The sequence below is a fragment of the Cheilinus undulatus genome, linkage group 13, assembly GCF_018320785.1.
Source record: "Cheilinus undulatus linkage group 13, ASM1832078v1, whole genome shotgun sequence".
NCBI lineage: Eukaryota > Metazoa > Chordata > Actinopteri > Labriformes > Labridae > Cheilinus > Cheilinus undulatus.
In genome coordinates, this window is record NC_054877.1 from 34,994,570 (window position 1) to 35,022,067 (window position 27,498).

The window sequence follows — 27,498 nt, forward strand, 5'->3', positions numbered from 1 at the left end:
TCTATGTGTTTATATGTAGAATTCACATGGTTTTTATTCTAAAGTCGCCCCCCCCCCTCAAAAAAGCTAAACCCTGAAGTCGGTGTTGTGTTTAAGAAACACTATGGAACCCCGTTTAGTTGCATAATCATTGCTGCTCTTGAACGGAGCATCATTGAGGCTGTTCGAATCCCTCAGTGCCAGCGCCAGTGGTAAGCGCTACGACAACCCAAACAAACATTCACAGCCGTATTTTTGACGAAGTTTATATCTGCGAAAAGTTTTACTTCGTTCAAGATTGAAGGTTAAACGTAGAGTTGAACGAGTCTATATCGGAGTCTAGCTTGCTCTGGAGAAGGTAAAACCAACACTATCGTCATGAAACACTGCAAGTTAGCTCGCTAGCACTTAGCAAGCTGATGAATGTGTGCTGCCGCTGCTAAGGTAGCCATTTTGAAACTGTGTTGTTCCAACGAAGCCAGGTCTGTTTACCTCTATTGTATGTTCACGACAGTTGCTTAAATAGGCAGAATTGCCCACCATGTTCATATTAACTACGTTACTACTCTGCTAAGCCTCTTAACTGTACTACTCCATATAAACTACTCACCAGTTTTCGTTGGCTAGATAAGAGGCTGGGTAACGGTAGCTAGCAGCTAACGAAGCTACGCCAACGTTAACCTTAGTAAACTAAGCAGAGTTAAGTAGCTGTAGAGTTAGGATGTATCTGATAACATTAGCAGTCATTGATTAACGCTGACTTGTTAGTTAACAGCACAACCACTTTGTATATTAATTTATTTCTATACACGTAAAGTTAATCCATAACATCTTCTGGCTAGGTAGCATGTGGAAACGTGCATGTACGTAACTGTGATATTTGTATGCTGTTATATTGTTTGATTTAACCTCATTTTATAATTATTTCAAATGAGTAATTGGATTATGAAGATATATTACTATTGCTGTTACTGCTGTATTGTTTCACAGTGAAGTGCATGCTAGTGCTGCAGTTTATGTCCTGTGTCCGTGGTAAACTCATTGATGTTGATGTGTTACGTAATAGTTCAGTGGGAATACGTTAACAAGACCATGGCAGCTCCAAGTTTGTGCATACTGGGTTTATTTTAGTTCGAGTTGTAAGGCTTTATTACATTGAATTTATAGATTCAAAAATTGTCTGTGGGAGTTATTTCCCCACATTATTATACACTTGACAGGCCTGTTTGGATGCAAGGCAGTCTGGAGAGAAGTTCTGCGGAAGAAAGTGTCCAGGTTATTTTTGCACTGTTATAAATATTTCATTTATAAAAGCCGACACATTTGTTTTATCAAAGAGTCAGCTCTCTGCATGGAAAGGCTCCTAGATGACTGAGTCATGATTTTTCTGTCATCCCTCTCAAAGTATATTTGAAGTGTCAAACACAGACTTTTTAAGCATTGCTTGCTTCTTTCATTCGATGCTATTTTTGGCTGCAAGAAAAGTATTGAGTGCAAGGGGGAGCCTTCAGTAATATTCGACATATCTTTTAGATACCTGCAGTAACACAGGTATACTATAAATGGAAGATTTCTGATGGTTATATTCTCTGTCTAGCAAACAGAACAGTCACAACTGTCCTGCAGTTAAGCTATTAGACCTTCACACTTCAATACCTTACTGGTAAAAATTAGAAATGCACAACATTGGATTTTTGTCAGTGTCTGATATGCCAACATTTCTAAACACATTGTAGCCAATGGCATTTTATTCACACCTTTTTTACTGTTAAAAAAAGTCCCCTGTGCAAAGAGACGCTGAGTCAAGCAAAGCTGAGCAAGGAGTGGGCAATTAGACTGCCTGGTAGTGTTGTACATTTTAAGTTTTAGGCTCCACTAAAAACGTTCAAGGCTCTCAGAGGGCCCTCTTGAGTGTGTGGCACTCTAGGTCAGGGGTTCCCAAACTTTTCAGCCCACGACCCCCACAATAAAAGTGCCAGAGACCAGCGATCCCCACAGCCCCCAGATGATAGTTAAAGCATATGACGTTGCACAAAGCTTCATGTACAACTTCTTGCATTTTGAAGAGTTTTTTTTTTACATATTGCTTAAGTTTAAGCACAAATTTCACTAATAATTGATCAATTATATGACATTAAATCATTATAGATTTCTCTTTGTTTTTTGGGGGAAAAATCTCTCTTCGTTTTTTGGGAAGCATCCTTTAGTGTCTTGCGGCCTCCCCGTGGGGTCCTGGCCTCCACTTTTGGAACCACTGTTCTTGGTAACCCACTATACCTGATGGTGCATTTGTATATTTTGCTGATATTTAAGGCTGATATGTATGATTCACACTGCAGATGTGTACAGCCAGTATATTGGCAGAAATGTTTATCTGAAGATACCAATATGCTGATAATACTGTGCATTCCTAGTGGGAAAAAAATCAGTGCAGGTCTCAATACCATCAAAACTAACTTGAATTCCTAGGCTGCCAATATTTTATACATTCTTGTTTTAATGAAAAGAATATTGCACACAAGCTTTAGCACACTGTCTGATTTGCGTGAAAATTTTTACAATTTTGGTTAAAAATCTGACTGGAACTCTTTAGGTGCCTCAGAGTTTCATTTCGTTCAGTCATGAAGGCAATGTTCACACTGCAGTTAAAAGTGACCTAAATCGGACCTTTTGCTCATATATGTGACTCATATCAGATTTTTCTCTGACAGTGTAAGTAGCACAAGTCCCCTTGATTCTGATCTTTTCATATCAGATTCAGACCACTTTCATTTTGGTTCTAAATCAGATACATATTTGGCTGACCGCAGTCTGAACATCCAAGTTGCATTGAATGCAACTTTGATGTCATACTAGGGCGACACTCATTACAGTTCTGCACCAGTAAGCAACAGTGTCAGGACCTGGAGTCAGTTGCATTCAATGAAAACAAATATGGAAACTAGGTACTTAGTGGAGGGACAGTGAGATATTAGACATCATACTTATCTGTGGTGACTCTTCTGTACAAGCAAAGCTTTAGGGGTCATATCGTAACCAACCTGTTTTTGAAATAATTTCAAAAGAAATGACCAACATGGCCACAGAGTAACGGGGCTGCAGTGCCAGAGAAAAGTGAAAAACCTTAAAGCTAGGTTGAAAGAGACTACAGACCCCAGTAATCTTAGCAGTCGTGGTCTGCTTACATGTCCGTTTCACAACAAGCTGGACTGTTATAGCTGTCAGTTTTAAGAGCTGCTGGGTAGCTCTATGGTTGTATCCGAAGAGTAGCCTCGATCTCCGGCAGTTGCCATATTTACTTTTGGTAAACACTTTGTGGTGCACAACATCATTGTTATTGAGCCTCGAATCAGAATTGAGCATTAAGGCCTGCAGTGTGAACACAGCCTAAAACAACCCCAGCTGCAGTACATTGATGTAATTTAAAAGCATTGAATGGACTTGTTGGTTGTTTCTGAAGCTGTAGTATTTGGCTTGTTCTCTTATAGTTTTTTTTTTTCAATGAAGAGGTAATAAACTGTGCTATTGATATAATATCAATATCTGCAGATAATAGCGAAAAGGTGGAATATCTGTATCGGCAGATATAACAATTCAGGCAAATCTTTACAGGCAATATGTCGGACTCAGCTGTACATGTACGCTGTATAAATCATGCCAACCTTAAATATCAACAAAATGTTCAAATGTACCATCAGATATGTGGTATCCGAGGGCACTATACACCAAAGGAGGTCCATTGTGAGCCCTGAACATTTTAGATGAAACCACATACGTAAAGCAACTTCATGCACATCTAGTTGCCTGCTCCTCTCTCAGCTCTGCTTGAATCAGCCTGTCTTTGCACATGGGGCACTTAATATTCTTTACAATTAAAAAAAAAAGCTGCATAAATATCACAGTTACTTGTAAATTTCCTAATGTCAGGTACCTGCAAAAGGCCAATATTGGCATCCCTACTGCAGACCTTATATTGATAACGGTGGCTCAAAGTTAATATAACTAAACTAGAACATTGAACATAACATATTTTACACAGTTGTACTGATATCTTTGAAACAGTCTCAACACAGTACCACAACTAGGGATGCACTGATGCAGTGGTTACTGATGTTGGCTTGTTGACAGACATCAGGCGGTTAATGTACCATGCACTGATGCCAGTAGTTGATGTATGTCTGTGTGACATGTTCAAGCAGGCTAGTTGGTTCATCTAACTGTTGACTCACAGAGGATTTTTTTTTCCCATTACTTTTATCATTATTGTTATTTTAATTTTGGACAAGTCACATGTTGGAAAAGCCTGGGTTTGTTTACACAGACATAATAGAAGATGTTGGGAATGTGGAAGTCTTGTGTAGTCTCTGAGAAAAGTGAAGCAGTTCTTAAGACAATTTTTCAGTGGCATTTCAAGACAAGGAGCCAGAAATAAAGTTGCAAATAACCCAACGTATCAGAAATGTTTCTTTAAAAGTTTTTTTCAATGTTAGATTTATAGCAGGACGCTGTAATGATGAATCTGTTATGGTTCAAAGAATACTGTTAATAATCCTGCCACAGTGTGGCATTATGTGTGCATTTTTGTATCTTATAAAAAAAGTTCATTCTGTTTATGTTTACTGCAGGTCCTGCCTGTTCCTGTGCGGATTCCAGTGAATGCTTAACGAAAGAGAACAGAAACAGAAATTCAAGAATTCAAGGAGGCATCCACTGGTGAAATTTCAAACGGCATTTTTTTCCTAAGGGCAAAATCTTTGTGACATCTTGAGGATTGCTTCTTGGACAAGTCTTTTCTTTTTTTTTTTTGGTTAAAGGCTTGTTGTGCTGACATGAAGACCTTCTGATGTGGGAGATTTTTGTTTAGTGTTTGAGCATACATATCTATGAAATCAGAGCTTGATAAAAGATCTGCCTCAATCCAACAACTGCAGATTAATAAATGGGCATCTTACAAATGTGATATTAAAACATATAGAGATAAAAGCGGCATTATAATGCATCATCCAGCAGCATCCCTACATCACTAACGGTAACTGAAAATGACGGCAATGTAACATTGGGTTTAACCTCCTTCATTGTCATGTGACTTTGAACCTTTGAGCATTATTTTCTTCAAACTTAGACAGTCTTCTTAATCAGTTTAATGAGGTGAGTGGTGGTTTCAGTGACCTCCACTTCCAATAAAAGACTGTCTCTGAACTCTTTTCTTTTCTGCATGCGTTTCAGTAGATCTTAAAATGATTCGGTAAAAGGTTGACGTTAAAACGTACTGGCACGCAGTGTGGCAGGCATCACCTGTGTCTCTCCCTTCCATCTGGTGTCAAAGTGGAACTGCTACACAAACTGCTGTCCAAATCCTAGGGCAGACAACTTCTAGTGACTGCTTTCTTACAGTAAATAAGATCCAAACAATCACAAATCAATTAATTTGCCAATCAGTATCAGGTTCAATCAGATTTTGTGTCTTACTCCTGGCAAAAGAGCAAATGGTTCTGATGAACTTGTGAAGGATATAATCTACCCAAACTGGAAACTGTAGCACTCAGAATTCATCAGAGACGTGACTGGCACACAAGCTGCTTTGGAATCTGGTTCAAGGAGGAAGAATCGTCCCTTCATAGACCTACACACTTCTGCTTTAAAAAAATCTACTCCTCCTTGGTACAGTCGTTTTCTGGATCATCATTCCAGATCATTCCTGCGACCTTTTGACGCATCTTTAAGTGTTTCACCCTGGACGAAGGGATCTGCCTCTGTGGAAAAGGGCTGTGCTGTCCTGGCGGAGGTGGAGAGGGGGTTGTGGGTGTGCTGCTCCCAGTCTGTCAGTGTGCACGCTCTGTGATCAGTGCCAACGGGCCTGAGGAAGCGAGCCGAGCCGCACCAAGAGAGGAGGCAGAGGACTTCAGAGCCACAGACTCTGGGGTAATGATAAAGTTTTACATATTGCACATTACTGACTCAGTGACAAACATGAATGTATTTTCTTTACAGGTGGTTCATATAGCATATTTTTGCTATGACGTTGTATTCATAAGTTGTTTCACGTGCACACCTGAATATTTCAGACAGCCTGGCTGTGAATTCTTCCTGGGCTTTTGACCCTAAAATAGTGACATTTTGCCAGATAGTCATGATGGTGGTGAGGTTTAAGGAAGCAAGACATGGCATAAATGCTGCAAAAATGAAAGATGAGGGCAAACTTTATGCTGACGGTTTATTGCCTTTATATCAATACTACTACTGAAAGACAGAGCGATAATGGAAGGATATTATGGTGAGATTTTTCTTTTAGCAATATATAGCATTTTTTTATTGGAAAGGAAACTATTCCAGATTAATGCAGTGTACTTTTATGTACATCATTTAATTTTTCCCCCATGTGAGTCTTTAAATTGTTTAAAATCTAAACTATCTCCAACTTTCATCATACTAGTCCAGCCCTCTTGCAGCAGCTTGGACACACAAGGAGCAGAAAGAATAGGAACGGTTGAAAGAGAGAGGAGCTGGAGCAACCGTTTTCTTCATAAACTTAATAAATAAACTTGCAGGTTGTTTCTGTGCTACTCATACATCATCAGCCAATTTTAATGATGCTGAAAGTAATGTTTAGGCTACATGAGCTGCTGTGACTCACACATTGCAGAACACACTTGAAGCTGTAATGTAAACAATCAGTGGTCTGTGCTGTTAAAGTACCGTAGGTTTGACCACAGCATAAATGAGCACTAAGAAGATAGGCTGCTGACAATGTGAAGACATTCATTTAAGATTTTCCTTACATTACTGAGCATTTGCTTCAAGCGTCATGCTGGTGTATCAGTGATGGTAGTTTGAACATACGTGTTTGGGACACTGACTCTGCTTGCATCGTGATCAGTTCTCTGACCATTGATGATGGCATCAGACAGACTTATACTGCAAATTAGTCATGAAAAGAACAAACTGGCCGTATTGGTTCACATCCAAAAACACAGAAGTGGTAGCATGAGGTGTGCAACCTGCAATGTTACTGTTGTTCATGCACACAGATTTACCTGAATATCTTCCGTCGGTCTGTACATCAGTTCACCTCAACTTCGCTCTTGAATTTTTGACAGGGAAGAGTCTAGGTAGAGTCGGGTTGTAAAATCATTCTTAGTTTTATGCTATATAGAGATTTAATATCAATTTTAATAATACTTTTTTTAAATATTGACATACAGGTTAAACTTTCAGCAGTTACAAAAATTAAAGCAGTTTCTTATTCAGAAACTTGATGATTCATGATCAGCAGAAGGTGTTAGTTTAACTTCAAAATGGCAGTATTTAGCTGGCAGTTATGATGATGCAGCAAACATTATGGGAGAAAGTTTCATCACATTTACAATACAGACACATGACATTAATATGTCATATCATTAATGCACTATTCAACATTACGGCACTTTGAATAGTTTCTTGTCTTGTGTATCCACATTTCATTGTTCCAAATATCCATAGAGCAGTAGTTAGTTTAGGAGGTCATTAATAGCTGTGAAATTGGTTGCAGTACTCTGGTCCATTGCAGCTCATTTGCACCAGAGTCGGTGTGCACCAAATGTTTGCGGTGAAATCATGTAAAATCCTGCATGCTATATTAGCTAAATGATTAATTTCTAATGTTTTTGAAGTAATGTTTGTACTATGTGCACAAGGTGTTTTTCATCCAGGCTGTCATCCAGTTGTCAGCTTCTCAGGCACTGCTGCAGCAAATCACTTTGTTGTTTTCTGCTAAGAATAGGACCCTTTTGGATTGCCTTTAGGGAGACATTGACACAGGAAATTTCAAAATGACTGATTACAGACAGAATTCTTTAAAGAGATTAGACGGAATCATACACATGTTGGGAACTGTGATTTGGTTCAGTGTCAAAGATCTATGCTGAGGTGTTTTAAGTTGCAGAATATGAGGGGAAAAACTATTTCATCACTCGTGTGCTTCTCTTGTTAGATCCTGGCCATGAGGTTTGATGCCTCGATCCACTGACCGGAAACACTGGACCTAAATGGCGCAGCATGACTTTGTCCCTGCCTGGCTTAACTTCTCCACGCCCCAGCCTGCCAAGGTATGTGTGTGTCTTTGTCTGTGTGAGTGTGTGTCTATGCAGGACTGTTTGACTTTGATCTGGGATGTTCAGCACTGGGAAAAATTTGATTGATAAAGATGGAGCCTAAAATATTGACTGTGAATATCACTGCACTAAAACCTTTAATTGAATGTGTGTGTTCACCTTGGATTAAGAGTGTGTGTTTGCCTAGAGTCAGCCTCAGGGACTGACAGTGCAGTCAGAACATGCTTCAACAGAGGCTCACCTATGAAATATGTATCTACATGGAAAATTAAGAATAAAGGTGCTGAGGGGCTCAAAAGCCAATTTAAAGGTAGGGCTGAACGATTTGGGAAAATAACCTAATTGCAGTTCTTTTCTCTGTTATAATCCCAAAAGTAGTGTGAGCATTTTCTGATATAAGTTCTGCTGGAAAACTCTTTTATGAATGCTACTTCTGCACAAAGTGTGTTGTATTGAGAGGAAACCAGTGATTTACATCCCTGCTTAACACACTGATGGGATGTAATAAAGACTTGGCGGGAATAGAAGTGAATTAGGGTCAAGACTGGTAAAAATGTCAGGTTTTGCTGCAATTAAAAAAAAAATCATGAATATCATTCCTGGCTATAAGCATAGCATACATAGTATCATGTAATTTGTGGTTGTAAAAAATAATATTTTCAGATAGAGTGTAGGTTTTGGTACCATGTGCTTTGTTTTCAATTACAGTACATACCTAGTGCCTCCTCAACACAGGAGGGCATGGGTGGTTATGGCGCGGCTACACAAAACTGCTGCGATGTTCAACACAACAACGATGGAGATGGAGACAAAAGTGAGCCTAGATCTTGTCCTGTAGCTTTTTGTCACAGCAAGGAGTGGCATTTTGTTTCAGAAATGGTTGACAGCCACAAGACCAAATACTACTGAAAACTACAGGAGAGATAGGGTGGTTATAGAGCTGTACAGAATTGAGATGAGTGAAGAAATTCTGAACCAGCATAGTACCAGTACCAATCCATCTGATAATAGGGCTGTCACTTTTTTTTTCAAAATTCTAGCATTCATTCAAACCTCTGGGTGAAGGTTCATAGTTGAACTGTAATGAGCCATTCAAAGTCAAAATACAGAATCCATCTCTCACCATTACGCCCAAAGTAGTTTGAAGTGGTTTCAAATCTGCAGAGGCTGCTCTCAGCGTGACGTGACCTTTGTGTGCCCTCTTGACCTCACTAAATAAAGACAGTTGATGCTCTAATTTATACAAAGATGGAGGTCATTAATAGCAGAGGAACAAGTGGACAATAACACCTAAACACTCTAGAAGCCCGGTGGAAATAATTTGTATTGTTTACCGTGAATGGTAAAACAAAAACACAGGGGTGCGATTCAGGAGTTGCAAAGGTACATGAAGGAGACTCCTCTCTCATGCGACAGCAAACGGCTGCTTTGGTGAAGAGATGGGGTGCACTAGAAGCCTGCCACTCTTCAAGCTGGCTAATAAGCATTTGTGCAGACCGGGAACCTCTGTGTGCTCTGAGCGGGTGTTCTCATCTGCGGGTAGTACTGTAAATAAAATCAAAGCTGCACTTGATCCCGAACACGTTGATAGGCTTGTCTTTCTAGCATATAATCTCCAAAAGAAGTACCAGGATCGTTCAAGATGTCACTGGGGTGTCGATGAATACTTAAATAGCATATTACTGCTGTTTAAATCCAAAGCTTTTGAAAATCGCTCCTGTCTTAATTTTGTCATGTTGAACACGGGAAAATGTTTTTCATTTAAATTGTTTTAGGACTGTTGTATTTTTAATGTTGAGCCTCTGTTGAGTGTAGCTCAATGAAACATGAAAAATAATGAGAATGTGTCGGTGTGTGGGGGTGGACAGCAATGTCCCCTCTAATTTTCAAAACTCCTGAGTAGACATTCGACTCCCCTGAGTGCCTGCTTCATCAACTGTGGGCGACATCTGACGCTTACGCTACATCCACATGGCAGCGCCATGGCATCACCTATACATCCCCAAATATTATTACAAGTGACTATAATTATAATGATTAATAATCACTGTTCAAGTCATGAATTTCACCATTCGTTCATTGATTCAGTTCACACGCCACTTTCAGTTTTAGCTAGCCAAAATTATGATGTCTGGAAATCCTGTTTAATATAACCAAGGATTTACAATCCTTTGAAATGTAAAAGTAAACTGTGATTCTAACTTACAAGCATTTGTCCACAGGTGAAAACAGACGTTAACAAAGTTTGCAGTTTCATATAAAAAGGCAGAAAGCTTAATGATGGATAAGACAAAACACATGCTCTGTTCTCATGCTTATTCAACCTAATCACAGTCAGGTCTCCTAAGGGACATCTACCTGCACAAGTTAAACAGCACATTACAGTGAAATCACACTGTTATAAACATCAGGCTTTAATCCTTTTGTTATAGGTCCATTATAGAAGATCCAACTCTTTCCTGGTCTCATTGTAGATCATTTTAGCCAGATTCATTCTTTAAAGCACAGTATTTACATAAAAATGGACATCCATTTATAATGTTGAAAATTATTAATAATTGTTTAGGCTATGTATATAATTATTTGAATGTGCCGGTACGTATGCGCTATGGTCGGAAAGGAGCTTTAAAGCAGGAGAACAGTTCAGCTCTGTGTTGAATCCTTTTCTCCTCTGCAGAAAGAAGCCTCAGGTCTACACCACCAACATGTTAGTTTGTGTTTGTCTGTCTGTGAGTGTCGTTAGTATTTGCATCATCGTGTGAATGACATTCAGCCAAAAGTGTCTGCGCAAATACCCACGACGGACGCATCGATAGACTCGGCCACATGGCAGTTATTTAGGAAAAAAAGTCCTTCCTGTATGTGTCAATCAGTCATTGACACAAACATCCAGTTCACACACACACTGGCACTAAGAGCCAAGCACAGATAGCGGGAGGTGGAGTTTGTGACGCTGTTAAATTCAACTAACCAAAGTGCCTCACTGGGGAACCATAAGTGGCTGGAATCCACCTGCAATTGGTGACTGTCAGTATCAGGCCCTGCCATCACTGTGTCAGCTGTTGCATTATGTGGTAGCCACACTTTACATCACTTATGTATGAGGCACTCATGAAGGTAGAAACCCTGGGCTACAGTACCAGCTAGCCTGCGCATTAATGCGCTTTTGATCACAGCGCATATTAGAATATAACAGTGAAAACTTGTTGGGGATTTTTGAGTGCGCAACTTTTTTTTCCTTTTGTGCAGAGTGGTGGAGAGCAGTGCGTAATTGTGCAGTAAAACCCCTTAGAGAGAACAGGGGTGGACAGCGCAGGGTGGGGGTTTGAATATCTTGGAACATTATGTTTTCATGTTAGAAAGTCGTTTGAAGTTGTTTTTCTGAAAAACTGACAGCCCTATCTGAAACCTACTGTACCAAATTACAAGATAAATTTCGATACTTCATTTTGTTACATTTCCACCCCATCACTCCAAAGGTAAGGCATCAAATATGTTAAGTTACACCTGTTTCCTTTACTTTTACATTCTATTGGTATCTTATTTCTGAATCATTTAGTATTGATATAAAGGTATTGGAAAAAAAAAAACAATTCCTAACCCTATTACAGAGGCCACTATGTGAAGCGTTTGATTCCCGTGCCGGACATCCCATAGTGATGATACTCCTTGACCACTCAGTGGTCGAGGATGACTTGACTTAACATTTTAGTATGGTCTCAGCTCTTCTGGAATCTCACCAAAGGTGACACAGTACCAAGCCCTAGGCACAGCACATAATGTTAAGGGAAAGAAAAGCTTAGTACAGCTGAGGTGAGTCACCACATTGTGAAAAAGTCTGTTAGGCAGTGCTCTCTCTCTTAAGTGAAAAATAATAAGTGAAGATCAGGAAGTTTCTGTTCCACCAACCAAACATTATTAATTTAAAACACATTGGAGTATAGAAAATGTAGTTGACTTCATTATACAGAAATTTAGCCAAAGTTATTGTACAAGTCAAACAGTGTGTAGGAGTAAGTCTTTAATTTTTGAGGATTACACAATGATGAGTGAATAATCAGTGTGTAAGACATCTGTTAGTAGAATCATAACAGAATTTATAATTTTGGTACTGTGACGACCATTTGATATTTCTGTACAGAAAATACCAAGATAACGTATGTCCATTCAGTTAAAAAATATTGAGATAAGACTTTTGGTTCATATAGCCCAGCTCTACTTACTGCTTAACATGTTTTTAAATACAGAAAGCAAACTAAACATTTTAATTTCTTGTAACAGTTTTTCTTCTTTGACAGATCCACACTTCTGCTTTATACTTTCTCCTTTTTGGAAAAAAACATCTGTTCCTTCAGTTTATACCAACTGTCAAATTTCAAATTACCTCTTATTACTGTTAGAAAGTAAGTTCATGCAGTTTAGATGTTTGTTGCCTCTTGTTGACGTTGTACCACACTGCACAAACGGGCTCATTCCCACACCAGCCGCTCACAGAAAAACGCCAAAATTATTTTAATTGCTGGGGGTAAGTTAGGGATGTGGATGCAATGTTGAGATCCACTAATCTTACTCTATCAAACAAATGTAGTCAATCTTAAATAACATCACCCATATAAATCTAAACCATTGCCCCTGTAAAGCATATACCAGAGGACGTTGCAGATGGAGGTGTGGATGATAGGTGAAAATTGTATTGATTTTTGTCTTGTCTGGCAGGCCGTGCAAGGCTGTAATCTGTGAGTCAGGAAGCTAAGTGGCCTGTCTGTTCAATCAGACAGAAATAAGTGCACAGTCACAGTCCTGCTGCCGACACATGACTTCAACTTAATGTTATCTGTCCTCAGGGAATAGTCTACACAAGCTATAGAGCTATACTTAAACCACAGTCTTTTACTACATTCCTCTAATGAAGACATAAATGTTCACTGAGATGATGCTTTCCATAGAGGCCCAGGAACAACATTTAATCAGCTGAAGACAAGAATGTGATTTAGACAGATTCAAGCATTTTACACCAATAATCTCAAACAGGCAGCTGTGCCATTGTTGCGCTGACTTCAGAACTTCCTATGAAGAATTGCATGCGGTCTCTCGATTGTACTGCTTTCCAGTGTTGTTTTTACTCCATATAATGTCTTTGCAGTGACACTTTGACTTGGAGCTATTTTGGTTATCTGAGAGTGTAGAGAGGAACTGAGTATGGAGGGAATATATGCTAATCAACGTGTTTTTACTTTAACAAAGTTAATGAGTGGAGAAAAGAAAGCCCTTAAAACAGTCTTGGGGGGTAATGTCTGTTCATTTTTTTTTAGTTGTCTGCTTTTTAGAGTCATCAGATTGTCTCTGAAAAAGTTAGCAAACTATTTCAACCCTAAAATGTTTGTCCCATTTTGATCAATCATGTCCTCTGTGTTTCCTTCTCCAGTCCCCTGCTGCCAACCTTGAGAAACAAGGTGAGCCCCACCTCCACAGAGACGGCAGAACTGCTGTGAGTCGCCGCCGCCACAATTCCTCTGATGGCTTCTTCAACAATGGCTCCCTGCGTGCTCCAGCAGGTAAATGATCACTGCATCTTCCATCTGAAGTGGGGTACACACTTTTTGTCAGGGTAAAGCTTGTGGATTCAGAATTGAGGTGTTAGGTGTTAAGTGATCCCTTCAAACAAAAAAGAATTGGGAAGTAAGCTGTCTAAAACCTGGCTTATACTCCTGCATTAGATCAATACTAGCTATGGCGTAAAGGCGTAGGCAAGGGATGTCCTCAGCCAGCTTAACAGTTGAAATAAAATCCCTATGTGGAGGCAATCAGAATTACGAATCAGTTAAACTAATTGGGGCCCAAGCACCAACCTTGGTGCAAGTACCCTATTGAAATGCAAGGAATTATCATAATCATCCCAGAAAATAAATCAAGAATTTGAGGACCATAAAACTCACCTAAACATTCTAGAAGATGTGCAGTAGAGATTTATGTATTCTACAGGCTTTGTGCAAGTCAACTGCACAGGGCCCCTATCTGGACAGGAAGTTGTCCTAACTTTCATATTGAACATTTGATTTGCTTCAAATTTCACATGTATGATCAGGGTCTGCCCCTCTACACATTTAAATATTAATTTCATGGTTTTGCTCTTGCCTCACCTACTGGAAGAAGCCACTTGCATCTCTAATATATAAAATCTCCCATCTTATTTTGATTTTCAGTAATGACTAGGAAAGCACTTGGAGAGTGCAGACCTCCGCCATTAGGCCTATCTCCCAATAGTAAAGAATCATTTTAAAAATTCCTGGATCCAGACGGTGATCTGGATCACTCCCAAAATCTAATCAGTTCTTCCTTATGCCATTTCTGACATTTCCTGAAAATTTCATTAAAATCCGTCCATAACTTTTTGAGTTATGTTGCTAACAAACAAACTGACTAACAAACTAGAATGGCCATCTGAGGCAGCAGACCCACGCCTAAGCAGCGCCACCGAGGAACTCACGCTTCCATTGATCACTATGGTGTTCAAAATTTCGAAGTCCAAGAAAAAACAAACGGGTGGAGGGATCATCACCAACATCTAATCGATTCTTCCCTGTCCTACTACCTCACAAACAAAGTGCAATGTGTTCTGGAGCTACACAATGAATTTAATTTTGATCATAATTTTGATTTTGACCCTCCCAGGATCAATGAAACAACATTTGTTAGTGATAATTTACTTTGCAAATACTTGCTCCCACAAATAAAATGATCTGTGGTCACCTAAAAATATCTAAAATAATAAATGGTCTTGTTGTAAATATCGTCTGGTTATATATCATGATTTGTTAATATTCTCTCATATTAATACTTGTTAATATACAACTTTAATCTGCCCAACACGCCTCTCATCTCTTTCCTTCTCTGTGAGCGTACGCCCACATAAACACAGAGATGCTCTCACCAGTGTGTAGCTCACTCATCGATCTCTGCTTTGCCTCTTCTCTTTATCTAGTTTTAACTGCTTTGCTGGCAATATTCATCACTAGAGAACCAAAAAAAATGACACCGTTTCACTCATATTTCCACTGTGACATAATGTGAATGCGTTCGCACTTTTTACTTTGTTTCTTTTTCTTTTGCTGTTGTTAAGCTCTGATGATAAACTTTCAAAATAAGAGCATTTTTGAAACCAAAAATAAAGCACTAAGCGTAAGACAGAACAAAATTCATTTTTAATATATGAAACACAAATAAAAGCACAGCAAAGAACAATTCCCTGAGAATATCTCTTGGCTTAATCATCAAAACTAAATTACTTCCCAGACCAGTCAAGCTAAAATATGGAGTACTGTTTTAGAAAACCCATTCTTAGATGAGGATTACACAGAGGATTTGACATTCGCTCCTTACTTTGTGTTCTTTTCAGCACAAACTTTGTGTAGCCTATCACTATCAGTGGAAAGAGTTTAGTAGGGTTACAAGGTTTTCAAAATAGAAATAAAAGCAATAATCATTAAAATAAAAACTAATTGTGACTACTAATCATGATCAAATTAATCGTGATTATCATTTTGGCCAGTATCGTGCAGCTCTTAAGTGCTCACTGTTTTACATAAATGGGTACAAGGAAGGGATGGGTGCGAGTTCTTGGGTAGTGGTTGTGGCTGTCATTACTCAAGTAATGATTCATGACTTGCGCACTGTGCACACGCTGTTTTAGGCATCAGTATTTTCACTGATTTCATGGTACATGTGTACTCAACTTACAAGGTTTGTCCAACTGAATATACTTGGTTGGAAATAAAAATTTATGAAATGATAACCAGTACACAGATGTAGACCCCCTTCCAGCCATGGCTCTGGTTTTATTAGGACTGAGAGACAGATTACAGCATCAACAACTGCTTCACGACAACTACAGTAATTATCATGGGTATCATGGGACATTTGACTCAAAAGGCAAAACAAGCATAAGCTATTAACACTGGTTAGCTTAGCATACATTATTTGTGATGAAACCAGAGTGGAGAAGATTAGCCTACTAATAATAAAACTGATGCCAGGAAGATAAGCTCACATTTAGTGAAGTGAAAGGAGAAGGCTACAGCAAGTTGATGGCGTTTGTTGAGCCAGAGTAAAAGCCACCATCACAGTGAATGACAGCTACAAGAGTGGAACAGATTTATGTGGAGAAAGCAGAATGTCCCAGTGTCAGATACGGTAGACTCTTGGACAGATCTTTCCATGGATCCATATGTAACTGTTTGCTGCTTACCCTTGGAGTAGCATGTTTTGGTCTGTAGAGTCGATTGTGATGGATGAATGAAGTTTGGATTGTATGATGGAGCTCCATGTTGATGTTTTCTGTATATTTTAAAGGTTAATAATTGTCAGTTATGTTATCATCTATTGTAATTATGATTTGCTAGTACTGAAATACTTTTTCATTATGCATGTTTGTTTACTCTAAAATCATTAGTGTTGGACACATGTAACTGTTCATTCAGTTATTTTTAGAACAAACTGTAGTTCAGGTGTACCAAAATTAAGTGCAATGAAATACTTGCTAAAGAAAATTATCAAATGCTTTAGGGATTTTTATGGGATACCAATGTTTATGGACTGAAAACACCCACAATGCAACAAAAAACAAATGAAAGATGAGAGAGATGCCAATCAAGAGTGGTTTGCACATGTAAACACAGTCCTGAGAAGTGGTCTTATCAGGAGAAATCAGTGGAACATGTGTGGGTGGACTGTGGGAGTGCAGAAGCTTTAAATTCATCTTTCTAAAAGCCAGTGTCATTTCATTGAATCTCTGTTAGAAATCTGCAGGAGTGAGCAAGATTTTGACTTTCTCTTCAGTTCTTTTGCATAAGCACACTATTTTTAGCTTGTTGCCAGTTTTAACTCGTTGCTGGAACGAGCATACTCCTGTGTTATGAGTGCATGGACATCAGAGTAAGCCATGTATTATAAGAATAAGAAAAGAAACAAAAGAAAGAAAAAGAAATTATAAGAAAAGAGATAATGCAGGGTATGTGTCAGACATTTAAGTCTGAGTAAAATTATTCTTGAAACGTTGGCAGAAAATCTTCGCTGATGTAGGATGTACATCAGTTCATTGTTATGGGTGAGGATATTATCGAGGCCACCTGTTCAGGAGACAGAGACAGAGGCATGTAGCATCTTTTTGAGCAGCAGACAGGTAGAACTGGAGGCCTGTACTCTTCTCTGTATTCTTTTCTTCAATATGAATAACCTTTTTTTAATATCCTCACACTGCAATAAGACGTTGTTGCTCTGGTGCTGTATAGGTGTGCTGTTGTTGATGTAAGCCAAGAATTCTCCTATTGTTCTGCCAGTATTTTACAGCTTAGGTCTTCCTTTAAAGTAAGACATGCTGACCCCACTGGATTAACATAGATATGCAAGATGTACAAAAAACACACAAGAGTTCTACATTTTGGAAATGTTTGAAAAACAGAATAGCTTGTAGGCAACATTGTGGATTAGGCTACCATGCACTGTTTCCTAACCTTATAAAGCAGATGGATTGGCCAGATTCCATGTCTGTCACCAGGTAGATCAAGCTGAAATTCTGGTTCAAAGTCAGACCTGAACAGATCAGTTGGTGTCATTTTTGGTGAAAGAAGCTGTAACTACAGTCACGGTTTAGTTGAAACGGCTGGAAAACTGTAAATGCCAACTGTGGCAGCTAATGAAGAGACAAGTGTAAATGCAGCCATAGCAGCAGTTTTATCAAAAATTGACATCATTTCTTTCAGGGCTGGAGTCAACCAAAGAAAAACTGGGCAGAGTGAAATCACACCCACACTGACCAATTGTTTGGTGGAGAGAAAACCCTACATATTTCAAGATAAACCTAATTAGTGACAGTGATCTCATTGCAATAGCAATGTCAGGCTGTGCAACTATATAACCATGTAAAAGGCTGCAGTTATTTTTGTAGTAGGTTGTACTTAAAATGAAAACGAAAAAAGCCTGCTGAAAGAACTCTAAGTACCACTGCATTTGCACTTTGTAGAAGTAATTTATTTTCGGTAAAAGGATAATCTTACATTTTCTGGAAAATATAAATAATTCTAAAAGTAGTACTGTACAAATTTCACGTTTTGTGTTTTTTATGCTATTTGATATTTGTGTTTTGAGTTGCTAAATAAACACTGTAAAATTATTTTATACATTTTCCTTGATAACCAAGTGAGTCAACTTAAAGACGTGTGTGGGCCTGTTGCCCAGATGTATGTGGAATATTTAACCTTTATTTAACCAGATTAAAACCCACGTGGAATACATTTCATGCCATGGATATGTGAAAGTCTATCTGATGTTTCAGGTCAGGTCTTTTCTCAAGTTAGTGTTGTCTGTCAAGCCTCTTTACAGACCTGATAGCAGTGTTAGCGAAAAAGAAACAAATCAAGAAGTTTCACAGTGTAGATTTACCTGAATATATTCAGAGAGGTGAGAGTTGAGCTCATACAATGATGTCTGTAGGAAAAGTGTTAAACAAAAACTTATTTTTATGAATATTTGTGTTCTGATGAAGACAGCTTCAGTAAGCCAACCTACAGATTTGTTTGTCAAAGTCTCTTCACTCCTCTATAATCACAATGACACCCAGACTGATTGTTTTTCTCTTCAGGTGATGGTTGGCAGCAGCCCTCTCTGCTCCTGAGACATGACTCAGTGGACTCGGGGGTGGCCAAAGGAGGACATGGTGGGCTGGCGGGGGGCTCCTGTTGGAAGGAAACACCTAGCTGGCACGGAGCTCCGCGGGGAGCCCAGGATGGCCACCACCACCAGGGACGCCACCCCAAACGGGTAGGAGGAGACAGGGACAGGCAGGGGGGGCACCGGCAGCGCAATGGCAACTTTCATCCCCGAAAGGGCACCTCGTACCAGGACAAGTTCCCCAACGAGGAACGCAAAGACGGCAAGGACGACAAGCTCAAGTTCGTGGAGGAGGACTTTGTAAGTCCATGACCTTCACTGTTTTTTTCCTCTTGACTTTGTTCTTGAGACAAAGCTCTGTTTATATCTGAAAGAGCAGAAATCACAAGAAAAGGTTTTCCCTTTAAAAAAAAATATCCAAATGCATCTGTTGTCAAAGATAGTGAGGGGACGGACCTTTAAACAAACTTCGTTCTTGAATTTTTAAAAAGGCGTCTGTCTGCTCTGAGGTTGCTAAAATTAGGGTTGCTCAAATGAACTAAAATCATGATTAAACTCATGAATGGTTCATACAAAGTCTTTGGGTTATCACACTTGTGTTTTGGGCTGTTTTGGCTTTAAATGATGAAAACAATTCAAAGTGACGTGTATTTTTTCCAAGTGGGTCCTAGGGGGGCACAGCTCTTCTTAGATATGTAAGGGGGGGCTCAGTAGAAGAAAGGTTGTGAACCACTGGACTACAGGTATATTGTGTGTACTCTAAAGTTAGATTAATGTCTGTAGATCGGGATACAATCAGTCAAAACTACATGGCAGCATTCATTTCTTCGTCCACAATGGCCGAACAAGGGCACAAGAAATCCCCTTTTCTTTGCCTCAGCCTTTTAAGTGGCCATATTTTACATCTCCTCCAATGTCTCTTCCCTTTTGTATTAACTGCGGTATAAATAGCAGCTGCCGGCATGGGCCACTGAGGCACAGCTATTGTTCAGATTTAAAGCAGGTGTATAAATCAGCCTTTAAATTTAAGAGTGTTTTTTTTGCTTTCTTGCCAATAGCATTAAATTTTTGTCTTTCAAAATTTTAAAACTGAAACTCTGAAAGACCAAATTTTGAAAGTTTTACGATTTTTTTCTCTCACTAGCCTTCGCTCAACCCTGAAACAACTGGAAAGCCTGGGACTCAGATGAGAGCGGTGGCTCCACATGCTGGAGTTTGGGGTAAGGGCTTCCAGTCCTGATTGGATTAAAACTCCAATAACTTTTGACCAGGGTTAAAAATTTTAGCCCTGTTTCAAGATTTCTCTTGCTCTCTTTTGTAACGGTCAATATCTAACTGTTTATGATTGTAGAAAACCCCCCGAGTGGCAAACAAATGGTGTCCAAAATGCTGGTAATCAAGAAGGTTTCAAAGGAGGACCCCAGCACAGCCTTCTCTGCGGGGTTTGCCACCGCTGGCGCCTTGCCAACCAACGGCAGCAAAGCTCCCATCACAGGCTCCAGCGTTTACAAGAACCTGGTCCCAAAGCCTGCTGTGGCCCCCACCAAAGTATGAAATACTGTAAAATTATTCACTTTCTGTTTTTCCTCTCCTGCAGACATGCATGATCCACTACGAAACCATATTTTTATCAAATGGAAAACAAGCTTTACACTCCAAGTGTTAATGCCATGATCCTCTCCTTCAGAGCACCCAGTGGAAATCCGGTGGTAGAGAGATCACTAAGTCTGGTCTTCACATGCCAGGCCGAGATTCAGTCTTCACCAGCCCTGTCTCTGCAGCCAAACCCAGCACCCCTGTCAGTGCACCACAGCACAACACCCCGAAAGAGGTGAGGGAAAAACACAAACATTTAATATCCATGATTAAAAAAATAAATGTATGATCTTCCTTATACTGTTTGTTTTAATTTAAAGGGTTTACTCAGACTTTCTATTAAAGAGTAAAACAGAAGAAACCAAACCACTGAAGCAGTCTCAGCTCGACTTTTTAGTTCTCGAGGACGAGTGTGTAGTCAGCCTCTCCCTGTCAAAGTAAATCACAGGTTTTATCTAAACATAGTAATTATGTGTCAGTGTGGTTGGAGAGTGAGAGTTACTCACATGTGCACATGATCTTTCGTTTTGCTGCAGTATGTGCTTTCTTCATCTCTTGAATATACTATAAAGCTATAATCTATGCTTTGAATGCTACAGTCTCCTCTAAAATCTTTGTTTTTAATCACAGCATAACATTGCCCCTTATTCATGTGTGATAAAGTTCTGGCTGTTAAAATGTCCAATTAAAGCCTATTTAGTTTGAAGCACATCAGGTTGATAGGATTAAATGGCAAACCATTTTTTTTCTCAATTGGAGAAAGTGCTTATAACTTCAGGTTTTTATTAATCTCATTGTCGTACCTGCAGCACCCTTCCAGCACGACTCCTCCCATAGACATCGCCCCGTCAAGGCTGAAGCTGATGCGCCGCGGTCCAGACCGTAAGAGCGAGTTTCTGCGGGCTTTGAAGGACGAGGGCACTGGAGAGCTGACGACAAGCAGCAGCCCGGGAACATCAGGAGAGGTATGAAACAGCCTGTCCGAAATAACATCTCATAGCACAGGACAGCTATAACAGAGATAATTGAAAGCTGTTGTTCTTTGCAAGTAGTAAAGTCCCAGTAACATCCATTAATAAACTTTTTTAAGTAACATGCAACCATGACATGATTCCTCTGGGTTTATCCAGAATTCAGAATAAGTGATGAAACACATTTTTATGCTCAAAATTTCCTGAGGGAGGAATCCCAGACTTCTACTTTTTACAGGGTTCCAGCAAATCCTTGAAAAGTTTTGAAAAGTTTTAATTGGAATTTTGAAAATGATAGTAATGAAAGTCTTAAAAAGTCAGATTTTTACTTGTGAGTGGTCTTAGGTTTAGAAGACACTCTAACTAAGACCTATCCTTTCCAATCTTTGCTTTCTAGCCAACGTTATACGATTTTGATTGTAATTTTTTTGTTTATATACTTGTCCCTGTGACAATTAACAGCATTAATTAACAGCACATAAATAGCATTTGTACTTACTGTAAATCAATGATTTGGTATTTATAGCTGAATTTCTACCACAAATTGTTTCATGAATATTCATCAGAATGCAGGGAAACGACAGGACCTCCAGACATCTCCTTATTTTATATTACTCATTAAATAAGCCTTGCACTGCTGTAAAACAGTCAAGTTCTCAAACCTGTTTAGAATCACACCTGCTCAGATATTGTTGGCCTCATAGCATAATTGCATAAGTCATATTTTTAGGTATTTCAAAAAAAAAAAAAGAAAAAACCTGATTTTGGCAAACACATAGAATGTTTTTAATTTTTTACTCTAACAGTAAGTTCTACCGTATGTTTGAAAAAGTTAATTAAAAAAGAAAAGCCACAACGAGGACTACATAAAACAAAAGTGACTTTATAGATGATAAAGATAACAATTAATGGATGACTTAGGCATATAGTGATTATGGACTGTAACAAGCACTCTGATTGGCTGAGGACATAGGCAATAAGGCAGAATGAATCAGCAGTGTTAGGAGAGAAGTTAGATATCACAGTTTGGCCAAAAATGACTTGGGCTATTATACTATGAGGCTAATGATATGTTATGGTAAATATCACTATGGTATATGAATGTAATAGAGGGAATAAATGCCAGAAATCATCAAATTTTGGCATTTAGGGCAAAAAGATTCTTTACCCTATATCCATATTTCATTTTCAAAAGTGCATTAAATCAGAAAATTTATGTTTCAGTCCTGATCCAGTATACTTATAAATATTACTTGCCTTTCAATTTTAACTGCTGCACAAAAAAGCAGTATTAATTTTTTGTTCAAGTCTGAAAAAGTCTAAATTTGATTTTTTTTTAAATGCATAGGAAACCCTTTTTGTGTGTTTTTGTGCTGCATGGCCATAGTTTATTTAAAACATTAAAAACAAGCTGGAGGTTACACACTCACAGGCCATTAGATGTGATTATTGAACTGTTTATTGGTACAGATATCTAATCAGTTGTTCACATGGCAGAAACCAGTGCATGTAAGCATGGTAAAGACGATCTGCTTAGGTTCAAACTGAGTGTCAGAATGGGGAAGAAAGGTGATTTACTTTCAATGTTCCTGTTATTTTATTTCCTTTTGTCTTTTTCTCATACTGGGTATGCAGTAGAAACTAGAATAGCACTGGGAGAGCGCAGACCTCTGCCATTAGCCCTATCTCCCAATAGTGCAGAATCTTTCAAAAATTCCTGGATCCAGATGGTGATCTGTTTCACTCCCAAAATGTAATCAGTTTTTCCTTATGCCATTTCTGACATTTCCTGAACATTTCATCAAAATCTGTCCTTAACTTTTTGAGTTATGTTGCTAACAAACTAACTAACAAACAAACAAACTAACAAACCCTGCCGATCACATAACCTCCTTGGCTGAGGTAAAAAAAAAAAAAGAAAAAACATTTTAAGCATGTCTGTCCTGTATGTTTTGTTTCAGGGAGAAAGCAGCACCCCAGAGCCCAAAGCGTACAGCGAGGAGGTCTGTCATGAAAACGGCCTGTCCTACTCCCTCAGTGACTCAGACACCGAGCACCTGTCCAGCTCCCTGGAGGCAGAGCACCGGTACTACATCGCTAACTCACTTTAGCTGACTCACACAAACGTACATGGAGAAAACTAAGCAGGATTTATGGTCCTTTTCCAGGTTGCTGAAGGCCATGGGCTGGCAGGAGTACCCGGAAAACGATGACAACTTCCTGCCGCTGACAGAGGACGAGTTGAGAGAGTTCCAGACTAAAACTGAACAGGTGAGACACAACAGGCACTATCATGTCCTTTTCTGTTTAATCTCTGACGTATTTTTATATTGCTGTTAAAACAAGTGTCAGTTTCAGTTATCAATTACAAAAAGGGATGATAACTAACACAGATTGATCACGCTCTTATGACCCTCATGTCACTGGGCATACTTTGCATACAATCAGGTATCAAACCAGAGGAAACAGCTCCACCTGCTGTCAGAAAAGTGGGCATTTTTTCCTCTCATATCTTCTGATTACATGGTCTTCATACAGAAGTAACAGTTTTCTGTCCTTTAAATCAGTTCAAGTACATCCTCCCCTAATAACTGATGAATGCTGGATATTTTCACACTGCAGAAGGAGCAGCTATGTAGAGTTTTTTTCTTTTGTTTATACCCTTTCTGCCTTTTCATTCATAAGCACCTCCACTTAAGGATCAAAGTTTATTTTCTTTCAGTTGTCTTCATGTTTCGCCATTGAAAATTTCTGATCTCATGTTTATGCATTTACATTCATAAAGTGTTTTGCATTGACCATTCATGGTTTTAATGTAAATTTGTGAAAGGTAGAATGAAACTCTGAATTAATTTTAAACATAGTTCACCACACACCAGTAGATTCTGTTCACCAACTACCATGCTCTCAGCTCTGAAAACACCAAATCTTGCGCGTCCGAACGTCACTTTTAGTGTGAAGAAGTTACTGTGGTTAGCTGTTAGCTACATGCTGAGTCCATTACAATAGCCATTTCAGTCCAGCTGCTTTCTTTTGGTAGTCGTCTTTAGTATGCTCTACAGTACACATGGTTGAACGCTCACTTTGTTGCAACAAGTCATCAAGTTTCTCGCCATTTCTGACATCCATCTAATTTTATGCTTCACTTTTACTATCGTTGCCTTGGCTGTTTTTGTTTTATGTCCTCCTTCAGTCTGCTTGCTTCCTGATTGGTGCCAATCGATGCTCCTGTCTGCTCTGCTGCCATCGATACCGCACACAACAGGACTTTTTTTTTTTTTCTTTCCGTTTTTTTTTTTTTGTTTTGTTTTGTTTTAGATTTGTTTTGGGGATTTTTTATGTCTTTATTAACTGTTGAAGACATGTACAGAATCAGAAACAGGGGTGAGAGAGCTGGGGAGAGACGTGGGAAAATGTCATAGGCCGGATTTGAACCCGGGCCAACCACACATGTGATGGGGTGTGCCTTAAACCACTAGGCCACCTGCGCCCCACAACAGGATTTTTTTTCATAGATTTTGAACTCCTTTGATATTTAAGACATTACGGCGGGAGGAAAAAATCACTCTAACACACCGCACACCATAGGATAATCTGTAGAAATAATCCTAAATGCCATCCAATGATTTTACCTTTGCTGACTTTGGTCAGATGGATTTTGAGTGTATAATCCCTAAAACTTAGCCCTTGCTGTTAGCCTCCATAATACAGAACAATTGCTGTTGTGAAATCTGTGCAATACATCTTTGTTATCCTAAGTCAACATGTTTGGCGTATACTTAAAGTATTGTGGCAAATTAATTGTGATACATATTGTATTTTTAGTTGACAGCTTGAGTTTATACGTTTTTGTCCTTCTGTTTGTGCTCCATCACAATATTAAGCTTTTTCTTTTTTGTCTGTTGATTTTTTATGGGGGGGGGACAAAATAACACCAAACTCAAAGTGAGGATCTTGAAGTCAGCGCTTTATTCCAGCTGTGCATAGAATCTCACACAACACAGGATTGTGGGAGAGGAGCTTCCGAAACAGAGAGATGCAACAGTATTTAAACAAAATAGAAACTACATCATGTTTGCCTTGCAGTCAATGAGTCACATTCTTCATGGGAGGCTCTGTCGAAACTTCACCTCCCTATCTTCAAGGACACCTGCCTACCTCTGTAGGAAGAAAGAATCCTTATCAGAGCAGAGTAACATAAAGTGCTCTTTATGTGAGCACAAGGCCAAGAAGACCAGCATAATCATTTTTAAACAAAGAGCAGTACTTTTCCATTATTTTTACATAAGCTATCCATTATTTTTTAACCAGTGAAGTGTCATGATTTTTTGAAGTGCATTTTAAATGGATAAATGAGGGGAAATAAAAATTGAAGACTGGCCGATCCACTTTTTTTTTTTTCAGTTCGTATCTGATTCTGTTAAATCAGTACTGATACCTGATGTTAACACCAGTATTTTATTTTGAGAAATGAAAAGAAGTCTTACTGTTTTTGGTGGTATCATGTGTAAAATTATATAAATCTCTACTAAAGTTGAAACAAGATTTCTTCTTCAAAGACCAAAAACTATTTTAAAATACATGAAACTTAATGTGTTTCCAAGTTCATTTACATCATCTGTGATGAGGTGGTTTTATGAAAATGATTGCTGTTAATTGACACATGATGAATTTCTGATATCCTTTGTTTGTATCTAAATCATGTGCTAATAGTCTGTTTTTTTTAAAACAGCTGAAGAGGAACGGCATGCAGAGGAACGGGGCTCTCCCGAGGGCGCGGGGTGTCACCCTCCACTTCACCCCCTGGAGGAGTGTGGCGGAGGCGAATGTCGAGGAGGGCTCCGAATCCGAAACCAGTAGCAGCAGCCAGACCTCTGACGACGACGACTGCATCAAATCCTAACGTGGCTTTACGGAACAAAAAAAATAAACAACAACACAACAGCCAACACAACATCCCAGCAAGCAATCCCCCACTTCCTCTCTCATCTTTGTTTTTAGAGCACCATTTTGAATTTTCTTTTTGTTTTGATTTTTTTGTCATTCTTGCACAAGGGAAAAACCAATCATATCCCAGTGAAGGAGGAGATTCCTGCTCAGCCAGACGTCGTTTTCCCTGCGTGTCCTCCTTCACTGCAGTCCCTGCCCTCTTTGACCCACCTCCTCCCTCTTCTCCACCCTCAACCCCCACATCCTCCCTCCCTCCTTTTTTTCTTCCTCGCTTTGTGGAACTGAAGTGTTCATCAAGAAAAGAAGGGCAATGAATGCACACTTGATTCTGCTTTAAACAGACTAACTCATTTCATTGATGATGCTGATGACACATTATTAATGATATTAATAAAAATTGGTTCCTGACAAGCTGATATGTTTCAATATGACTCTGCCTACTGTCGTGTTTTACCATTCCTGGATCTTCTGTAAGGCTCTCGTGGAGCCTACTTGCCCTTTGAATCAGTGATTCTCAACTGCTGTAGCCTCAGGACCAATTGCCACCTTCTCCGTGAGAAATCACAACTCTAATTTTTGAAAATTGTTGACCTCTAAAATGTATTTAATGAAGGCCTTTAATGGTACGAAACAAAACTGAGTGAAAAAAAGAATAATTAAAGTAGCCCTTGGAGGAAAAACATACATTTTTAAATTTTTCCCACACTAAAAAAATTCTGGTATTTTTCTAGATGCAAGAGAAAGCACATTTTTCAGGGGTAAACCAGCTAATTAATAAGATCTTGATAGAAACAAAATCTTTGTTTTCAGGCAACACAGTAAATAAAATATATGCATTTATGTCCCTTTAAGGCTTCCCTACCTCATTAACTTTTAGCCGCAGTTTTTCCTCAGGTAACATTTGTGACCTACCTTTGGGTCCTGACCCACCAGTTGAGAACCACTTCCTTAGACAGCTTCTCAGTGATTATCCTGAGTGTTGAAATAATAACCCTGCTCTCTCAAATGTCAATAATTGTATAGATGAAGATACGTTTTTAACTTCCTAGGGACAGAAAGTTTAGCAATTTCCACAAAAATTGTGTTCTATTTTGGTTAGAAATACTGGAGCTTCTATTTTGAAGTACTTTTTAGCTTTAATTTAGGAAAAATCCTGGCTTTATGAATAAAAAAGAGTGCTTGAATATGTTGGAGAGCTTTAAACTCTTAATTCAAATCAAAACTCCAGCTTTTTCTTGATTGAAAAA

General features: G+C 38.9%; 1 protein-coding gene across 3 annotated transcripts; it reads left to right on the forward strand.

The window, feature by feature from the left end:
- The first annotated feature begins 133 nt into the window (after positions 1 to 133).
- gpbp1l1 (GC-rich promoter binding protein 1-like 1) lies at positions 134 to 26,682 on the forward strand. 3 transcript variants are annotated; one of them, XM_041803883.1, is made up of 12 exons: positions 134 to 191; positions 4,605 to 5,901; positions 7,949 to 8,063; positions 13,495 to 13,624; positions 18,706 to 19,034; positions 19,879 to 19,954; positions 20,086 to 20,282; positions 20,422 to 20,565; positions 21,140 to 21,295; positions 23,263 to 23,387; positions 23,470 to 23,572; positions 26,034 to 26,682. In XM_041803883.1, exons 3-12 carry the CDS (start codon positions 8,004 to 8,006, stop codon positions 26,202 to 26,204), a joined length of 1,491 nt encoding a protein of 496 aa, XP_041659817.1. In that variant the 5' UTR covers positions 134 to 191; positions 4,605 to 5,901; positions 7,949 to 8,003; the 3' UTR covers positions 26,205 to 26,682. The 3 variants fall into 3 exon arrangements, with proteins under 3 accessions (XP_041659817.1, XP_041659815.1, XP_041659816.1); XM_041803881.1 differs by having other exon boundaries at positions 169 to 337; XM_041803882.1 differs by lacking the exon at positions 134 to 191 and adding an exon at positions 327 to 461.
- The last annotated feature ends 816 nt before the right edge of the window (positions 26,683 to 27,498 follow it).

Bases quoted from the DNA above. Each gene is read 5' to 3' on its own strand.
- gpbp1l1 (XM_041803883.1), top strand. From the start codon at position 8,004: ATGGCGCAGCATGACTTTGTCCCTGCCTGGCTTAACTTCTCCACGCCC. The intron at 20,566-21,139 runs GTGAGGGAAAAA...TCGTACCTGCAG, and splicing joins AGCACAACACCCCGAAAGAG to CACCCTTCCAGCACGACTCC. The intron at 23,388-23,469 runs GTACTACATCGC...GTCCTTTTCCAG, and splicing joins TCCCTGGAGGCAGAGCACCG to GTTGCTGAAGGCCATGGGCT.